The 19,196-nt window shown below is 45.1% G+C and overlaps 1 protein-coding gene across 13 annotated transcripts in view; it reads right to left on the bottom strand.

Annotated features, from left to right (window-relative positions):
• The window catches only part of cers3a (ceramide synthase 3a), a 202,395-nt gene that overhangs the window by 79,247 nt on the left and 103,952 nt on the right, over positions 1-19,196 (bottom strand). For all 13 annotated transcript variants that reach the window (XR_010969695.1, XM_068017697.1, XM_068017696.1 and 10 more), the window contains 2 exons: positions 13,445-13,537; positions 8,017-8,145 (listed from right to left, as the gene is read on the bottom strand). Coding sequence is in view for 12 of the 13 variants with exons in the window: in XM_068017697.1 (XP_067873798.1) it covers positions 8,017-8,145; positions 13,445-13,537 (222 nt within the window). In the remaining variant the exon portion in view is untranslated. The remainder of the gene's footprint in view (positions 1-8,016; positions 8,146-13,444; positions 13,538-19,196) is intronic.

The raw sequence follows: 19,196 nt of genomic DNA, 5'->3' as shown, positions 1-19,196 counted from the left end.
GGAAGCCCATGTAGCAGGACTTAGCTACAAATTGGGCCCTCAATTTCACTGATGGAGTCGGATTTCAATACGTTAAAGAAGACCCTCCCTCACCACCATGGGAGACTCAGATACCTCGATATTCATCGTCATTTTCACCACCATGGGCGTGTGAGCGGCAGATTGGGGTTACCTTCCACGTATTTCATTTTTTAACCTCCCCACCCCCTACAACTCTCTCCCACCCACCATGGGGCGGGGGCGGGGGGTTGGGGGGAGGGTGTCTAATATTGAGGCTGCCTGGCGATATCTTCCACCACTTGCCCCATCAAGCCCATCGCAGTGGAAGTGTGGCGCTCATCACCAGATCATACCTTGGCCTGACCCCACACTCCTCTGGCACTTTCTCCTCCTTCGAGCATTTCATCTTGTTCCACCCCTCTCACCTCTCTATCAAAATCATCGTTCTCTACCTCCCTCCCAAGTAAGATAAAAATTTTATCACAGAGATATCTTCACTACCTTCCTCCCTCAGCCTTTTGCATCAAATGACTTCTCATCCTCATTACTCTCCCTCACCCTGATCACTCCCTCTGGTATGGCCCTCATCTCCATTCCCTTAAATCCAAGGGACGCAGACTTGAAAGGATATGATGGACATCTGGTTCAGCCATCAACCGTCAGATCTGACTGGACAACTTCAAATACTATCAGGTCTTGCTGTCATCTGCTAAAATGGCTCATTATTCCAGGATATTCCTGGAATGCAGTGATAATCCCCAGCTCCCTTTCTCTACTGCAAACCATCTTCTTAAACCCCTCTCCCCCTCACCTCCAACAATAAAAACACATGGAGCTCATGGACTTCTTTGTCACTAAGATCAAGAACATCCGATCAGCTCCCTCTGCCGCATCCCTCCCTTCCACTAACCCACCTGCCAAACTTCCTCTAAAGCTCCCCCCCCGCCCTAGCTCTTAACTCGCATCTTTCTCTAGTTTCTCTCCTATTCGCCTCATGCCCTCTCTCAGCTCATCCTGTCCATGAGACCCACCTCCTGCTCCCTCAATCCTATTCTCACTTAACTGATCACCCAACTTCCCTTCCTGGTCCCCATATTAGCTGATATTGTTCTTTCTCCTCGGGTGCTGTCCCTCTGTCATTTAAACCTGCCATCATCACCCATCTTCTCAAAAAAAACAACCCTTGACCTCACCTCCTTGCTAATTACTGTCCCATCTCCAACCTTCCTTCCCTCTCCAAAGTCCTTGAACGTGTTGTTGCCTCCCAAATCTGTTCCCATCTTTCCCGGAACTTCATGTTTGAATCCCTCTAATCAGGTTTCTTCTCCTGCCACTGTACTAAAGCAGCTCTTATCAAAGTCACAAAGGACATCCTATGTCAGTGTCACAAAGGTAAACTTTCCCTCCTTGTCCTCCTTCACCTGTCTGCAGCCTCTGACACAGTTGACCACACCATCCTCTTCCAACACCTCTTATCTCTCCAATCACAGCCAGAGTGTCACTTGCAACGGTTTCCCTTCCCGCTCCCGTACTGTTACCTCTGGTATGCCCCAAGAATCTATCCTTGGCCCACTCTTATTTCTCGTCTCAATGCTGCCCCTCAGCAATATCATCCAAAAGCACAGCGTTAGTTTTCACATGTATGCTGATGACACCCAGCTCTACCTCATCACCACCTCACTGTTGCTAATTTATCAGACTGTTTATCCGACATCCAGTACTAGAAGTGTAGAAATTTCCTGCAATTAAATATTGGGAAGACTGAAGCCATTGTTTTCAGTCTCCGCTGTAAACTCGGTTTCCTAGCTACCGACTCCGTCCTGCTCTCTGGCAACAGTCTGAGTTTAAGCCAGTCTTACAACCTCATATTTGTGCCATCACGAAAACCACCAATTTCCATCTCCATAACATCGCCCAACTCTGCCCCTGTCTCAGCTCATCTGCTGCTGAAACCCTCATTTATACCTTTGTTACCTCCAGTCTTGACCATTCCAACACACTCCTGGCTGGTCTCCCACATTCTACTCTCCGTAAACTTGAGGTCATCCAAAACTCTGCTGCCCTTGTTTTAACTCGCACCAAGTCCCATTCCCCTATCACCCTGTGCTCACTGACCTACATTAATTCGCACCAAGTCCCATTCCCCTATCACCTTGTGCTCACTGACCTACATTAACTCGCACCAAGTCCCACTCCCCTATCACCCTGTGCTCACTGACCTACATTAACTCGCACCAAGTCCCATTCCCCTATCACCCTGTGCTCACTGACCTACATTAACTCGCACCAAGTCCCATTCCCCTATCACCCTGTGCTCACTGACCTACATTGGCTCCTGATCAAGCAACGTCTTGATTTTAAAATTCTCATCCTTGTTTTCAAATCCACCCATGCCCTCGCCCCTCCCATCTCTGCAATCTCCTCCAGTCCCAAAACCTTCTAAGATATCTGCACTCTTATAATGCTGGCCTCTTGTGCATCCCTAATTTTAATCGTTCCACCACTGGGGGCCGTGCCTTGAGTTGCCGAGGCCCCAAGCTATTGAATACCCTCCCTACACCTCTCCACCTCTACATCTCACTTTCCTCTTTTAAGACACTCCTTCAAACCTATTTGTCAGTTCCGAAGAAGGGTCACTGACCCGAAACGTTAACTCTGCTTCTCTTTCCACAGATGCTGCCAGACCTGCTGAGTGAATCCAGCATTTCTTGTTTTTGTTTCCTTCAAACCTATCTCTTTGACCAAGCTTTTAGTCATCTGACCTAATATCTCCTTTTGTGGCTCGGTGTCATGCTAAGCTCCCACCTTCCAAGAATGAGGCACATTAATTTTGTCATGAGCATTGATTTAAAACTGTTACTGGAGTGAAGAAAGGACTTGTTAAACAGATCAGCCGTGGCTGGAAAAGACATTTGTATATTAACAGACAGTGTTTGGAAGGACAAAACAGCCATTCCCTGACATTCAACTCACAATGGACTTTTGATGACCAGACGTTGATAGTGGGGGAGCTCGCATTCCAGGTTGACTGCTAAGATGGCCAAATACACAAATGGACATGGTCAAACCAGCTAGTCACATGACTAACCTGCTGGGCAACCTGAGATTTTTGAATTTGTGCAAACAGTTTAGGCAGAGAGTCTGTTTGCTCCTGGACTGAGAAGATCTCTCCTGTCTGCTCCCAGCTCTTTCTCACAAGCCTCTAAATCCACTGAAGACACATGAACCCAAGCTGAGAAAAGTGCCCTACAGCAAACAAGGTTTAAGAATACTGGGCCCTAACGAAAAGCAAGATCTATCGACAATCAAAGACTCTACAGTGAGCTCAAAGAACCCTAACAACAACTCTTCAGATATTTCCTCAAACCTTTCCACTTTATTTTTCTTCTCTTTTCTGTCTCTATTTGCATATGCGTATCACGTATGCATGCTAGCTTGGGGCACAACGCAACACATGGGTGTTAACCGAATTAGAGTTTAAGTTCAAATAAATTTCAACTTTTCTTCTTTAAACCTAAGAAAGCCTGTTTGTGCTGGTTTATTTGCCTTATAATTGGAAAGCGGTGAACAAGGATTCTCCAAGGAGGAGCTAAAAACAATGTGTTTAAAATTAAACCCTGTTACGGTAAAAACCAGGTGAAGGCCGAGAGGGAACTCTAGACCTCTTTCTCACCTGGTCCTAACACTTGGGTGTCATACTTTGTGTTATAATGCTCCTCTGAAGCACTTTGAGACAATTATTACATTAAAGGTGCAATATAGCTATTGATGTTGTTGTATGAGCACACCCAAGTCTCTTTGAACACCAACTTTTAAAAGTTTTACACCGGTCTCAGTGAGGATAAGTTAAAAATAATCCCCATAAAACAACAGAAAATGTTCCCTAATTTTCTGGGTGTACCTTTACACCCAATTTGCGGCAGTGCAGGAAATTTACGTGTATATCTCTTGGCCTGGGGGTGGGTCCATTATAATGAACCGGGTGCAGGGACTGGTAGACAGACGTGGAAAATTCAGATGTAGTGTAATTTTGCGTGTAGCATACCTGAAATTCCTGGATTTTTTTTTTTTAGAATTAGAATTAGAATTAGAATATTACAGCGCAGTACAGGCCCTTCGGCCCTCGATGTTGCGCCGATCATCTGACCTACACTATTCCATTTACATCCATATGTCTATCCAATGACCACTTAAATGCCCTTAAAGTTGGCGAGTCTACTACTGTTGCAGGCAGGGCATTCCACGCCCCTACTACTCTCTGCGTAAAGAAACTACCTCTGACATCTGTCCTATATCTTTCACCCCTCAACTTAAAGCTATGTCCCCTCGTGTTTGCCATCCTCATCCGAGGAAAAAGACTCTCACTATCCACCCTATCTAACCCTCTGATTATCTTGTATGTCTCTATTAAGTCACCTCTCCTCCTCCTTCTCTCTAACGAAAACAACCCCAAGTCCCTCAGCCTTTCCTCGTAAGACCTTCCTTCCATACCAGGCAACATCCTAGTAAATCTCCTCTGCACCCTTTCCAAAGCTTCGACATCCTTCCTATAATGCGGTGACCAGAACTGCACGCAATACTCCAGGTGCGGCCTCACCAGAGTTTTGTACAGCTGCATCATGACCCCGTGGCTCTGAAACTCGATCCCCCTACTAATAAAGGCTAACACACCATATGCCTTCTTAACAGCCCTATTAACCTGGGTAGCAACTTTCAGGGATTTATGTACCTGGATACCAAGATCTCTCTGCTCATCTACACTACCAAGAATCTTCCCATTAGCCCAGTACTCTGCATTGCTGTTACTCCTTCCAAAGTGAATCACCTCACACTTCTCCGCATTAAACTCCATTTGCCATCTCTCAGCCCAGCTCTGCAGCCTATCTATGTCCCTCTGTACCCTACAACACCCTTCGACACTATCCACAACTCCACCGACCTTCGTGTCATCCGCAAATTTACTAACCCACCCTTCTACACCCTCATCCAGGTCGTTTATAAAAATGACAAACAGCAGTGGCCCCAAAACAGAACCTTGCGGTACACCACTAGTAACTAAACTCCAGGATGAACATTTGCCATCAACCACCACCCTCTGTCTTCTTTCAGCTAGCCAATTTCTGATCCAAAGCTCTAAATCACCTTCAACCCCATACTTCCGTATTTTCTGCAATAGCCTACCGTGGGGAACCTTATCAAACGCCTTACTGAAATCCATATACACCACATCCACGGCTTTACCCTCATCCACCTGTTTGGTCACCTTCTCGAAAAACTCAATAAGGTTTGTGAGGCACGACCTACCTTTCACAAAACCGTGCTGACTATCGCAAATCAACTTATTCTTTTCAAGATGATTATAAATCCTGTCTCTTATAACCTTTTCCAACATTTTACCCACAACCGAAGTAAGGCTCACAGGTCTATAATTACCAGGGCTGTCTCTACTCCCCTTCTTGAACAAGGGGACAACATTTGCTATCCTCCAGTCCTCCGGCACTACTCCTGTCGACAATGACGACTTAAAGATCAACAACAACGGCTCTGCAATCTCCTCCCTGGCTTCCCAGAGAATCCTAGGATAAATCCCATCTGGCCCAGGGGACTTATCTATTTTCACTCTTTCCAAAATTGCTAACACCTCCTCCTTGTGAATCTCAATCCCATCTAGCCTAGTAGGCTGTATCTCAGTAATCTCCTCGGCAACATTTTCTTTCTCTACTGTAAATACTGACGAAAAATATTCATTTAACGCTTCCCCTATCTCCTCTGATTCCGCACACAACTTCCCACTACTATCCTTGATTGGCCCTGTTCTAACTCTTATCATTCGTTTATTCCTGATATACCTATAGAAAGCCTTAGGGTTTTCTTTGATCCTATCCGCCAATGACTTCTCGTGTCCTCTCCTTGCTCTTCTTAGCCCTCCCTTTAGATCCTTCCTGGCTAGCTTGTAACTCTCAAGCGCCCTAACTGAGCCTTCACGTCTCATCCTAACATAAGCCGCCCTCTTCCTCTTGACAAGCGCTTCAACTTCTTGAGTAAACCACGGCTCCCTTGCTCGACAACTTCCTCCCTGCCTGACAGGTACATACTTATCAAGGACACGCATTAGCTGCTCCTTGAACAGTGAGTGTTTACTTTATATGCTGCAATTATGTGTCTCTGGGTGCGAAGAGGAAATTCTAGCCTTACATCTTCACTGTAAATCAGCTACATTGTACATTCTGACGGTTCGTCCTGTTAATGTAGACCTATTCACATGCACATTTTTCTTCAGTTCAGTTTCTCCCCTTGTTGATCTAATGGATGGTGACTCAGCACTGAGTCAGGGCACAGGTTGGGCAGTGTATCAGCACTGAGTGAGGGCACAGGTTGGGCAGTGTATCAGCACTGAGTGAGGGCACAGGTTGGGCAGTGTATCAGCACTGAGTGAGGGCAGGGAGCTGTCTCCAGGATCACATTACTTTTATTTGTTTTAAAATGAGACAAGGAGTGAGGTAATGACTGACAGTGGATTAGGAGAAACTTCTTGTATTGAGCAGCTCTCATACTCTGAAAAAATGTAATTATTTTATTTATTTAGAGATACAGCACTGAAACAGGCCCTTCGGCCCACCGAGTCTTTGCTGAACAACCACCCATTTATACTAATTCTACAATAATCCCATATTCCCTACCACATCCCCACCATTCTCCTACCACCTACCTACACTAGGGGCAATTTACAATGGCCAATTTACCCATCAACCTGCAAGCCTTTGGCTGTGGGAGGAAACCAGAGCACCCGGCGAAAACCCACGCGGTCACTGGGAGAACTTGCAAACTCCGCACAGGCAGTACCCAGAACTGAACCCGGGTCCCTGGAGCAGTGAGGCTGCGGTGCTAACCACTGCGCCGTACAAAAATGAGAGAAGCAGGATTTCAAGGCTCCTCCCTCTTCACTTTTCCCCACGGGGATTGCATGCGTGGGTCACTCAGGCAGTAACAACAGAGGACAAACCTCAGAACAGACACTTCGCGGGTTTTGATTGGGTGGGAAGTTAAAATTTAAAAGATTTCAAACCTGACCCCAACTGCCTCCAAGTGGGATGGGGAGAAGAATGATGACAAATCTTCTCTCAGCAGGCAGGTCGCTCATTTAAATATTTTAATGAGGCTGCGTTCCTGAGATTATTTCCCTGTTCCAGCTTTAACATTAGCCAGCTGGAGTTACTAGGTTTCAGGAAACCTGGCAGCCGAGCAGAAGTGAGGAATGCTGCATGGAAATGGTAGGGGTCTTTCCAGCACTGCCTGTGAGCCAAGAGATACAGCAGTGCTTCCTTCTGGCCTACCAAGCAAAGCTGGTAACCTCCCAGTGACGGGACCTCACCCCTCACCTCCCCCCCCCCACGCCTCACCCATTAGCGAGCCAGCATCCTCCCGAAGTACACATTTCCCACAATCTTCATCTACCTCCCCAACCCCATATCTTTCATGCGCCCTTCGTGATCATTTCCCTTCCTCCCACCATCTCTCCAGCCCCCACCATTGATTCTGTCCCCCAAATCCAGATTTCTCCAGCCACCCCTTTGATGACCCCTCCTCCTCCAACCTATCCGAGACCCCCAATGTCCCCCTGACTCCTGACCTTTTCCTCCCTCCTTTCTGCTCCCCAGCCGTTGACTGTTGCTGAAAACCTACCTGCCAGCCAGTCAGCCTCTCAATCTGGCAGGCTGTGGCTGGGAAACAGAGACCAAACCACTAATCAGGTCCTGGCATTACATTTGGCAGAACCTGAGGAAAACCCACCCCCTGGATGGGAGGGTAAAATGGCCCAGAGCGAGTCGGTGGCCCTTTTCATACACGTCAGATATTCTTTTCCCATTGCATTCAGTGATAGGTCAAATCAAACTAGGCATAAAAGGAACAGGCAGCCGAAGTTAAAATGACCCCAAGCGTCTTATCTGGTATCTGAGGTGGCCGTGCAAGATAAAGAGCTAACTGTGATATTTATATCTCTGTAAATTCACCTACTTCCAGCAGGAAATCAGATGAGTCGTGTACAACCATCACCAGGGTTCCCACACGGATGTAGTTTGCACACCAGGAGAAGCTCAGCAGGACGATGGTTGCTAAGTGATGAATAATTTGTTCATTAAAATCCTAAACAATTAATTGAAAATAACAGTTATTTGGTATGAACGTTCCAGAAATATCACACAATCAGCCTAGCCCCAGTCAACATCATAGTATCTGATGTAATCAGAGGTAATTGTTAAATCTTGACTGTTCTAATCCACATACAGCAGAGACTAGAGGCTCAGAGTTTAGATTCTAGTACTAAAGAACCCAAAGAGATTGGTGCTTGGGTTTTGGCTCCAAACCTTCCCACTGTACTTCTGATCTGCACATTTTATTTCTGGTTTTAAACAATGATGTAAGGCCAGCGCGGCGCACACAGACCCTCCCCGCACAGAGAACACCCCCCCCCCCCCAAGTGATGCTCAGCATTGTGCTCTGTGGTCACTTCTCTCTCCCTCCATATACAGAAATGACTAAAAGCTAGTGGACAGGTACAAGAAATAATTAAAAAGGTGAAAAGGTGTTACTCCAATGTGCTTTGTTGAATGATAATTTTCTTTAATCCACTGACTGGAGATCTGAATTTATATATATATTTTTAAAAGACATTTAAAAAAGAAAAGCTTAGGACATTCACCTAATTTGCAACACTGTTTCTTACATTGCAAAGGATTGTGAGGAGGGAGAGGAAATGTCTGCTCATATCCCAGCAAGAACCAAGACCCAGGAAGTTTAAAGGAACTACCTGTTCTTTCAGCAAGCAAAGAAATACTGCTAACTGCTATGTTTGAACGACTGAGTGACTGTCATGTGATAAGCCCCTCTCCATCTGTGGTTTTAAGCTGATTGTTCTCTCTGTAGCAGAGAGAGAAGAAGCAACTGGACTCTGACAAGTGCAGACCAAAGTGGGGGTCCCTCTTTCTCGTTCTCCATGCCAGCTTGAAATCTTTCAAATCCTGCCTGTTGCATACTCCAGCTATGATCAGAAACCCCATTGGAGGAAATCATCCACACTGCTGTCTCCAAGTGACCCACCGAACCTGTCATCTACCTCTTCAAACGAAAAGCCTCAGAACCACTGAATTCGGCTAGAAACAGCCAAATCACCAAACTCCACAGACTGTATACTTTTTTTCTCTATGGACTCTAACTCAACCAATCTACCCTTCCCCCTTTATCCTATTTGTGCGTGTGGAAATCTCCAGTGTGTATGTGAGTCAAAGTTGGTGCATTGTTTATTATTTTTATTAGTCCAGTTTAGGTACAATACAGTTAACCTCTTTCTTTGTTAACTCAAGAAAACCTGTCTGATTACTTGCTTGCTATGCTCATAACAAGAACCAAAAACCTACTAACTTGGCCAGTACATCCACTTTATGAAAGAATTAAACCTGTTGTGGTCAAACAAGGAGGGAAAAGAGGGAAGCCCTTTGTCCCCTCCTCACTTAACCGTAACAAAGGTTAATTAAATGGTGGCCTTTATTTTAAGGGGACTGGAATGCAAATGAGTGGAATCTATGTTACAGCCGTATAAAGCTCTGGTTAGACCCCATCTAGAGTTCAGTTCCAGGCAACGCAGCTCAGGAAGGGTATACTGACTTTGGAAGGGCTTTCAGTGCAGATTCAGCAGAATGATACCAGGGCTAAAAGGGTTAAGTAATGACGACAGGTTGCATGAACTGGGCTGATATTCCCTTAAATATAGAAGATTAAGGAGTGATCTAATTGAACTGTTTAAAATGATTGAAAGATTTGATTGGGTAGAAAGAGAGGAACTGTTCCCTCTGGTGGGGAAATCTGAACAAGGGAGCAGAACCTTAAAATTAGAGCTAGACTGTTCAGGTGATGTCAGGAAGCACTTCTTCACACAAAAGGGTAGTGGAAATCTGGAACTCTTTCCCCCACAAATCTGTTGAGACGGAGTCAATTGGAAAATTTAAAAACTGAGATTGATAGATTTTTGTTGGGTAAGGGCATTAAGAGATATGGAAGCATGGCAGATAAATGGAGTTAAGATACAGATCAGCCAGAATCTCATTGAGTGGCAGAACAGGCTCAAGGAGCTGAATGGCCTCCTCCAATTCCTATGTTCCTCTGACTTGTCCACAGGAAGGTACCTTTGCAGGGTGATGTTGTGTAAAATGTAGCAATGTCGAACACTGTAGGGCTCTCCCAGTCAATCCAGGAGCCTGAGCCTTTGCTTGCTCAATATAGATCCCATCACGTCTGGTCCTTGGGAGAAATGAGCCATGGTCACAATAGATGGTGTCAGCCCTCACAGCAGCTGCCCATCCAATCCTCCTGGTGGAGTGATAGCGGCAGCGTGGATTGGCATAAAAAGAATGAACCATGGCAACTGCCAGCACCAGGCATTCATGTGTATTATTCTGTACCAGCAGTGAAAGACCATGGGGGGAATTCACTTTCTGTCCATGTAGGTGATGATATTGGGGATTGTCATAAAGCCATACAGCAGCATCAATAATGTTCTGTATTGTGGCCAATCCTGCACAATGAGAGTAAACCAGCCAGGAATATAAAAACAGATTGTAAGAGCTTTATAAAAAGGAGAGCAGCTAAAGTTTCCCTTAGAAACAGGAAAAATTATCATGGGGAATGAGGAAATGGCAGAAAAGTTGAACAAATATTTTGTGTCCGTCTTCACAGTAGAGGACACAGTGGTTAGCACCGCAGCCTCACAGCTCCAACGACCCGGGTTCAGTTCTGGGTACTGCCTGTGTGGAGTTTGCACGTTCTCCCTGTGACCGCGTGGGTTTCCGCCAGGTGCTCCAGTTTCCTCCCACATGCCAAAGACTTGCAGGTTGATAGGTAAATTGGCCATTGTAAATTGCCCCTAGTGTAGGTAGGTGGTAGGAGAATTGAGGGAAGGTAGGGATGTGAGAGGGAAATGGGATTAATGTCGGGTTAGCATAAATGGGTGGTTGATGATCAGCACAGACTTGGTGGGCCGAAGGGCCTGTTTCAGTGCTGTATCTCTCTATGATTCTATGACACAAATTACATACCAGAAATAGAGGGAAACCAAGGGTTTAATAAGAGTGAGGAACTTAATGTAATTAATATCAGCAGAGAAAAAGTATCAGAGAAACTTAAAGGACTAAAAAACGACAAATCCCGAGGACCTGATGACCTACATCCTCGGGTTCTGAAAAAGGCAGTCAGAGATAGTGGACGCACTGGTTATGATTTTCCAAAATTCCCTAGATTCTAGAATGGTCCCAGCGAATTGGAAGTTAGCAAATGTAACACTGCTATTCAAGAAAGGAGGGAGAGAGAAAACAGGGACATACAAGTCAGTTAGCCTGACATCAGTCATTGGGAAAATGCTGGAATCTATTATTAAGGAAGACTTATCAATGCACTTAGAAAATCATAGTATGATCAGTCTGAGTCAACATGGTTTTACAAAAGGGAAATCGTGCTTGGCGTATTTTAAGGATGTAACTAGTAAGGTGGATAAAGGGGAACCAGTAGATGTAGTATACTTGGATTTACAAAAGGCATTCGATAAAGTGCCACACAAAAGGTTAATATGTAAGATATGGGCTCATGGAGTTGGGGGTAATATATTAGCATGGATAAAGGACTGGTCAACAGACAGAAAGCAGAGAGTTGGGATAAACAGGACATTTTCAAGTTGGCAGGCTTGTAACTACTGGAGTGGTTTAAGGAGCAGTGCTGGGGCCTCAGTTATTTACAAAGTATATTAATGAATTAGACAGAGAGACCAAGAGTAATGTATCTAAGTTTGCTGACGATACAAAGCTAGATGGGAATGTAAGCTGTGAGGAGGACAGAGAGGCTGCAAAGATGGCAACAAAGTGGCAGACGGAGTATAATGTGGGGAAGTGAGATTATTCGTTTTGGTAGTAAGAATAGAAAAGTAGAATATTCTTACAAGGGGTGAAACTTGTAAATGTTGATGTTCAGAGACTTGGGTGTATACATACAAGGAACGCAGAAAGTTTGTATGCAAGTACAGCAGGCTATTAGGAAGGCAAATGGCATGTTGGCCTTTATTGCAAAGGGGTTGGAGTACGAGAACAAGGAAGTCTTGCTACAATTGTACAGAGCTTTAGTAAGACCACAGTGGAGTACTGTGCACAGTTTTAGTCTCCATATCTAAGAAAGGAAATATTTTCCTTGGAGGCAGTACAACGAAGGTTCACAAGATTGGTTCCCGGGATGAGAGGGTTGTCCAATGAAGGGAGGCTGAGTAAATTGGGCCGATACTCTCTGGAGTGTGGAATTATGAGTTGTGATCTCATTGATCCTGACTGGGGAATCTAGAATACAGGGGCACAGTCTCAGGATACGGGTTAATCATTTAGGACTGAGATGAGAAGAAATTTCTTCACTCAAAGGTTTGTGAATCTTTGGAATTTTCTATTCTGGAAGGCTGTGGATGCTCTATATTGAAGGCTGGGATAAACAGAATTTTGGTCCCTCAGGGAATTAAGGGATATGGGGAGCCGGCGGGAAAGTGGAATTAAGGCAGAGATCAGCCATGATTGTACTGAGTGGCAGAGCAGGCTCGAGGGACCAAATGGTCTACTCCTGCTCCTAGTTCTTATATTCTTGCACTCTTAAAAATCCAGGGCTCTCTTGTGTTGCTGGGTGCTTGAATGGTTGCGCAGAGGCATTGACTGGCCCAGGAAAACAAAGCAGAACTTGTAGCCTGCACAATACAACTCTGCAGCACTTTGCCCGAGGGTGAACTTTTATTTATTTAAAGATACAGCACTGAAACAGGCCCTTCGGCCCACCAAGTCTGTGCCGACTAACAACCACCCATTTATACTAATCCTACATTAACCCAATATTCGCTACCACATCCCCACCATTCTCCTACTACCTACCTACACTAGGGGGCAATTTACAATGGCCAATTTACCTATCAACCTGCAAGTCTTTGGCTGTGGGAGGAAACCGGAGCACCCGGCAGAAACCCACGCGGTCACAGGGAGAACTTACAAACTCCGCACAGGCAGTACACAGAACTGATTTAACCTCAAATTATAAAACATCACGAGATGGATTTGAATGGTGATGCAATGGTATCAGATTGTGACCAATGACATCTCTCCCTTGTATGTTACAATGACGCCTAATACTCCTTCATAGAAACATAGGAGCAAAACGAGGTCATTCAGTCCCTTGAGCTTGTACCGCCATTAAGTTAGATCATGGCTGATCTGTATCTTAACTCTGGTTCTTTAACCCTTAATATCCCTTCCAAACAAAAATTTATCAATTTCAGTTTGAAATTTTCAATTGATACCCAGCCTGAAAAACTTCTTGGTGGAGAAATCCAAATGATCATGCTGACATTGCACTAAACTAATGATTCAAAACTTACCTTTCTTTTTACATCCGATGCAACACTGAACAATAGCGACCAATAAAAACTCAACTCAGTTATGTAGTACCAATACTGGGATGGTAACAGTGTCTGCAGGGAGAACAGAGAGACCCTTGTCAATATAGTAACATTCACAGTCTGTTAATATTACAAATCAAATGGGGCCCAATTACTAATCGGGACAAATTAAACTAAATCTACTCATTGCAGACTGACATGATCAGCTGCCATGCTAGTTTTACACTGCATTCCATTTTATTCTCCACTGAAGTCAGTGCACAGGAATATTGAGCAGAGTGTAAAGCTGGCATTCCACCCGATGCCATTAGATACCAGAGAGTTAGGCTCAAATTATCCCCAGTTACCCTGTTCAACACGCTACATCATTGCAAATTTAATTCTACTGCTTCTCGGTCACACAGCTACAAAATAAAACGTGTCCTTTGGCAGGTGTGGTGGCCTCGGCACTGTACTATTCTACATGTCATTCCTTGCACAGGTTTAACTTCCAACCCTGCTGTGGGAACATGCTGACAAGATGTAGGGAACTATCCAAACAGAGAGGACTTGCAGAGAGCATACTGTCACGGGGGGTAACCGGAGACGCAGTTGGGTGATTGAGCTGGGAATGCGTTGGACCTGCTGATAGTCACTCAGTACCAGAAGAAATTTCCACCCACAGGAAGTCTGTCACAGCGTCTTCATCACTGAACTGAATCTCATTAAATGGGATAGCAAATATCTTCACCTCTCACAGCTGCACCACAACTGACATTTGGGCATTTCACAGACACATTGGGAGTTCAGGGATTTTCCATGGCAGCCCCCCCCCACCCCCCGCCCCCGAGGCTGGATCAGAGGCGGGGGGGTGGCACGAAGAATTGCGGCAGGTTGTGGGGGAGGCGGCAGGATGGAGGGCCCATCGCCTCATTGCCCAGCGATCTTCAATAGCCGATAACGGCCTTCCTCCCAGAAGAAAGTTGAGGTCCTCAATTGGCCTACTAAGGGCCAATTAAGGGCCTCTTCCCACTGCTGCTGGGTTCTTACAGTTCCGGGCGGCCTCCACCAAGGATGCCTTGTAACATGAGGCACCCTCCCTGAGGGCTTGGGGTGGGACCCTCTCCTTCATGGGCAGTTTGTGGCGCACAGAGGACTCCCACCGGGAACCACTTCACCCACCCCAGGACTCCCCTCCCCCTGGAACGCAGGAGTTTAATGCTCTAGCCAGGTCAGGAAAGGAGAGTACAGTGGTACATACACTTACATTTAAACATGTGCATCACCCCAGCCTCTACTGTGCTTTGTCTACTCTATTGTATCACTCCTCACAGCCACTTACCTTGTAGGTGCACCCATCCTACTCTCTGTCTATTCACCTCCTCACATACCCATCCGTCCATCCAACATTGACATTCACCCTCATCCTTATGCAATTTCAGGCCTCTCTCAGTGATCCTCATGTTTTATATTGATGGCCTCTAGTTATGCTCTTCCCCACAAGAGGGAACATTCTCTCTCTATCCACTCTAGCAAAACTTTTCATAATTTTAAAGACCTTTATTAGGTTACTCCTCAGTCTTCTTTTTTCAAGAGAAAAGAGACCCAGCCTGTCAATCCTTTCCTAATACGTAGAGCATTTCTGGTATTGCCCTTGTAAATCTTCTCTGCTCCCTCTCCAGTGCTTTTATAAGTAAACACGCATGAAGGCAGCAGCTCGAGACAGAGTGTGAGCTTGGGAATATAGTAAGTGTGGGAATTCGGTGCAGTGAGGGAGGAGGTGCTGCACTGACAGAGCTGAAGCCCAGTAGGTGAGCAGTCAGGTGAGAGCATACCAGAAAGAGAGAGTAACCAAACTCTCGCCACTGTCGCTTGAAGAGCTGGGGGTGGGGTGGGAGGTTGAATGTGCGAGTTCAGAGCATTCCAATGAAAATCGAAGTGTGAAGTAACAGGAAAGAAGGTAAGGGATTGGTTGGTGAGTATTTTCTCTTTTCTAAACTAGGGAATTTTAATCAGGGTAAGTATAATGTTAATTGCAATAAGAATAATAAAAATATAAGCACAAGCAGGACTAGAGGCATTAATTAAAATTTGCGTAAGAAAATAAGTAATTAATTAAAACACAATAGGATGGCAGGGCAGGTGAAGTGTTGCAGCTGGTGGATGCCAGTGTGGTCTATGGCAACCACATCTGCAGTAAGTGCCTGCGGCTCAAGGAACTTCGGCTCAGAGTTAATGAGCTGGAAGCCAAGCTTCAGACACTGCAATGCATCAGGGAGGGGGAAAGTTACCTGAACACTTCGTTCCAGAAGGCAGTCACACCCCTTAGGCGAGGGTCTTCTGATTTGATCCATGGTCAGGGACAGGAGGGTGCGAGTGCGAGTGAGGCAGGTATGGGAATCGAGAAGGCAGAAGTGGAGGAGCCTCAGCCTTTGCAATTGTCCAACAGGTTCAAGGTTCTTGCAGCTTGCATGGATGAGAGTGAGGGCTGCAGCGTGGATGACAGAACTGACCATGATACACTGATACAGGGAGCCATTCAAATGGACGGATAAAAGAGAAATGTAGTGGCAGTAGGGGACAGTATTGTCAGGGGGATAGACATAGTTCCCTGTAGCTGAGAGCATGAGTCCAGGAGGCTGTGTTGCCCGCCAGGGTTTGGGACATGTGGTCAGGGCTGGAGAGGAACTTGAAGTGGGAGGGGAAGGATCTAGTAGTCGTGGTCCATATGGGTATCAATGACATAGACAGGACTAGAAAAAGGTTCTGCTTTGGGATTGACAGCAGCTAGGGGCTAAATTAAAAAGCAGAACCTCAAACGGTGATAATCTCTGGATTTTTACCTGAGCCATGAGCAAATTGGCATAAGATTAGACAGTTGAATGTGTGGCTAGAAGATTGGTGTGGGAGAAATGGGTTTCGATTCATGGGGCACTGGCACCAGTACTGGGGAAAGTGGGAGCTGTACCGTTGGGATAGTTTTCACCTGAACTATGCTGGGACCAGTATTCTGGCAAGTTGTATAACTGGGGCAGTAGAAAGGACTTTAAACTAAATAGTGTGGAGGAGGGATCACTTGAGAGAAGATGTGGTAAATTAAAGAGAAAGGAAAAGGCAATACAGCAGGGTAGTGACCAGGGTGATGATAACCAGAGTGTGGCAGGAAGGGACAGAGCATTTACACTGAAGAGTGCATGAGCAGATAAGGCCAGAGTTTGAAAGAATGAGGTCAAAAGACTCTGTAAAGGCTCTGTATCTGAATGCTCGCAGCATTTGTAACAAAACAGATGAATTGATAGCACAAATCGAAATAAATATGTATGACCTGATAGCCATTTCAGAGATGTTGCAAGGTGACCAAGGCTGGGACATAAATATTCAAAGGTATTTGACAGTTCTGAAGGACGGGAAGCTAGAAAAGGTGATGGGATAGCTCTGTTAATTAAGGATGACATTAGAATAGTAATGAGAGATAACCTTAGTTCAGAAGATCAAGAATCAGTTTGCATAAGAGATAAGTAATAGCAAGGGTAAGAAGTCACTTGAAAGAGTAGTTTATAGGCCCTCTAATAATAGCTATACTGTATGGTAGAGTATACAGGAAGAAATAATGGGGGCTTGTAAGTACTGCACTAATCATGGGTGATTTTAATCTTCATATAAGTTAGATGAATCAGTTTGGGAAATGTAGCCTGGAAGATGAGTTCATAGTGCGTGTTCGGGACAATTTCTTAGAGCAGTACATTGCAGTGCCAACCAGAGCGCAGGCTATTTTAGACCTGATAATGTGCAATGAGACAGGATTAATTAATGACCTCATAGTGAAGGAGCCTCTAGGCAACAGTGATAATAACATGATAGAATTTCACATTGAGTTTGAGGGTGAGAAGTGTGGGTCTAAGACTAGTAAAGGCAATTACAAGGGCGGCACAGTGGCTAGCATCGCAGCCTCACAACTCCAGCGACCCGGATTCGGTTCTGGGCACTGCCTGTGCGGAGTTTGCAAGTCCTCCCTGTGACCGCGAGGGTTTCCTCCGGGTCCTCCAGTTTCCTCTCACGTGCCAAAGACTTGCGGGTTGATAGGTAAACTGACCATTGTAAAAAATTGCCCCTAGTGTAGGTAGGTAGTAGGGGAATTGAGGGAAGGTGGGGACGTGAGAGGGGCAAAAAATGGGATTAATGTAGGATTAGTATAAATGGGTGTTTTAATTTAGTTTAGTTTAGAGATACAGCACTGAAACAGGCCCTTCGGCCCACCGAGTCTGTGCCGACCATCATCCACCCATTTATACTAATCCTACACTAATCCCATATTCCTACCACATCCCCCACCTGTCCCTATATTGCCCTACCACCTACCTATACTAGGGGCAATTTATAATGGCCAATTTACCTACCAACCTGCAAGTCTTTGGCATGTGGGAGGAAACCGGAGCACCCGGAGAAAACCCACGCAGACAGAGGGAGAACTTGCAAACTCCACACAGGCAGTACCCAGAATTGAACCCAGGTCGCTGGAGCTGTGAGGCTGCAGTGCTAACCACTGCGCCGCCCACAGTGGTTGATGGTCAGTGTGGACTCGTTGGGCCGAAGGGCCTGTTTCGGTTCTGTATCTATCGATGACTCTATGAGGACAAAGTTGGCTAAAGTGAACTAGAAAAATAGATTAAAATGTAGGGCAGTAGAGAAGCAGTGGCAGACATTTAAGGAGCTATTTCAAAACTCCCAGCAAAGATACATTCTATTGAGAAAGACTCTATGAGAAGGATGCACCATCCATGGCTAATTAAGGAAGTTATGGGTGGCATCAAATTGAAAAAACTGTACAATACTGTGAAGATTACTGGTAGGGCAGAAAATTGGAAAGATTTTAGAAACCAGCAAAAAGTTACTAAAAACAAAAGGAGGGAGAGATTAGAGAATGAGAGAAAGCTAGCTAGCAATATAAAAACAGATAGTAAAAGTTTCTACAAGAATTTAAAAAGGAAGAGAGTAACCAAAGTGAGCTTTGGTCCCTTAGAGGGTGAGACTGGGGAATTAATAATGGGAAACTAGGAAATGGCAGAAGTGTTGAACAGGTATTTTGTATCTGCCTTCACGGTAGAAGACACAAAAAAAAAATTGCAAGAATACTTGAAAATCAAGAGATAAAAGGGTGGGAGGAACTTAAAACAATCACTAAGGAAAAGGTACTGGGAAAGCTATTACAACTAATGACTGATAAGTCCCCTGGACCTGAAGGCTTGCATCCTAAGGTCTTAAAAGAAATGGCTGCAGAGATAGTAGATGCATTGGTTGTGATTTTCCAAAATTCCCTAGATTCTGAAAATGTCCCAGTGGATTGGAAAATCACAAATAGAACACCTCTATTCAAGAAACTTAGAAAATAGGAGCAGGGGTAGGCCATTCGGCCCTTCGAGCCTGTACCGCCATTCAGTACAATCATGGCTGATCAGGAGGGAGACAGAAAGCAAGAAACTATAGGCCAGTTAGCCTAACATCTTTCATAGGTAAAATGCTAGAATCCATTACTACGGAGGTAATAGTAGGATATTTAGAAAATCAAAATACAATCAGACAGAGCTAACATGGTTTAGTGGAAGGGAAATTGTGTTAGTCTAATTTATTAGAGTTCTTTGAGAAAGTAAGCAGCAAGGTGGATAAAAGGAGAACTTGTAGATGTGGTGTACTTCGATTTCCAAAAGGCATTTGATAAGGTGCCACATCAAAGGTTACTAAACAAAATAAGAGC

Source organism: Heterodontus francisci, chromosome 38 (assembly GCF_036365525.1).
Source record: "Heterodontus francisci isolate sHetFra1 chromosome 38, sHetFra1.hap1, whole genome shotgun sequence".
In the NCBI taxonomy this organism is placed as follows: domain Eukaryota; kingdom Metazoa; phylum Chordata; class Chondrichthyes; order Heterodontiformes; family Heterodontidae; genus Heterodontus; species Heterodontus francisci.
Note: the sequence above shows the minus strand (reverse complement) of the source record. Positions and strands in the feature narration are given on the sequence as shown.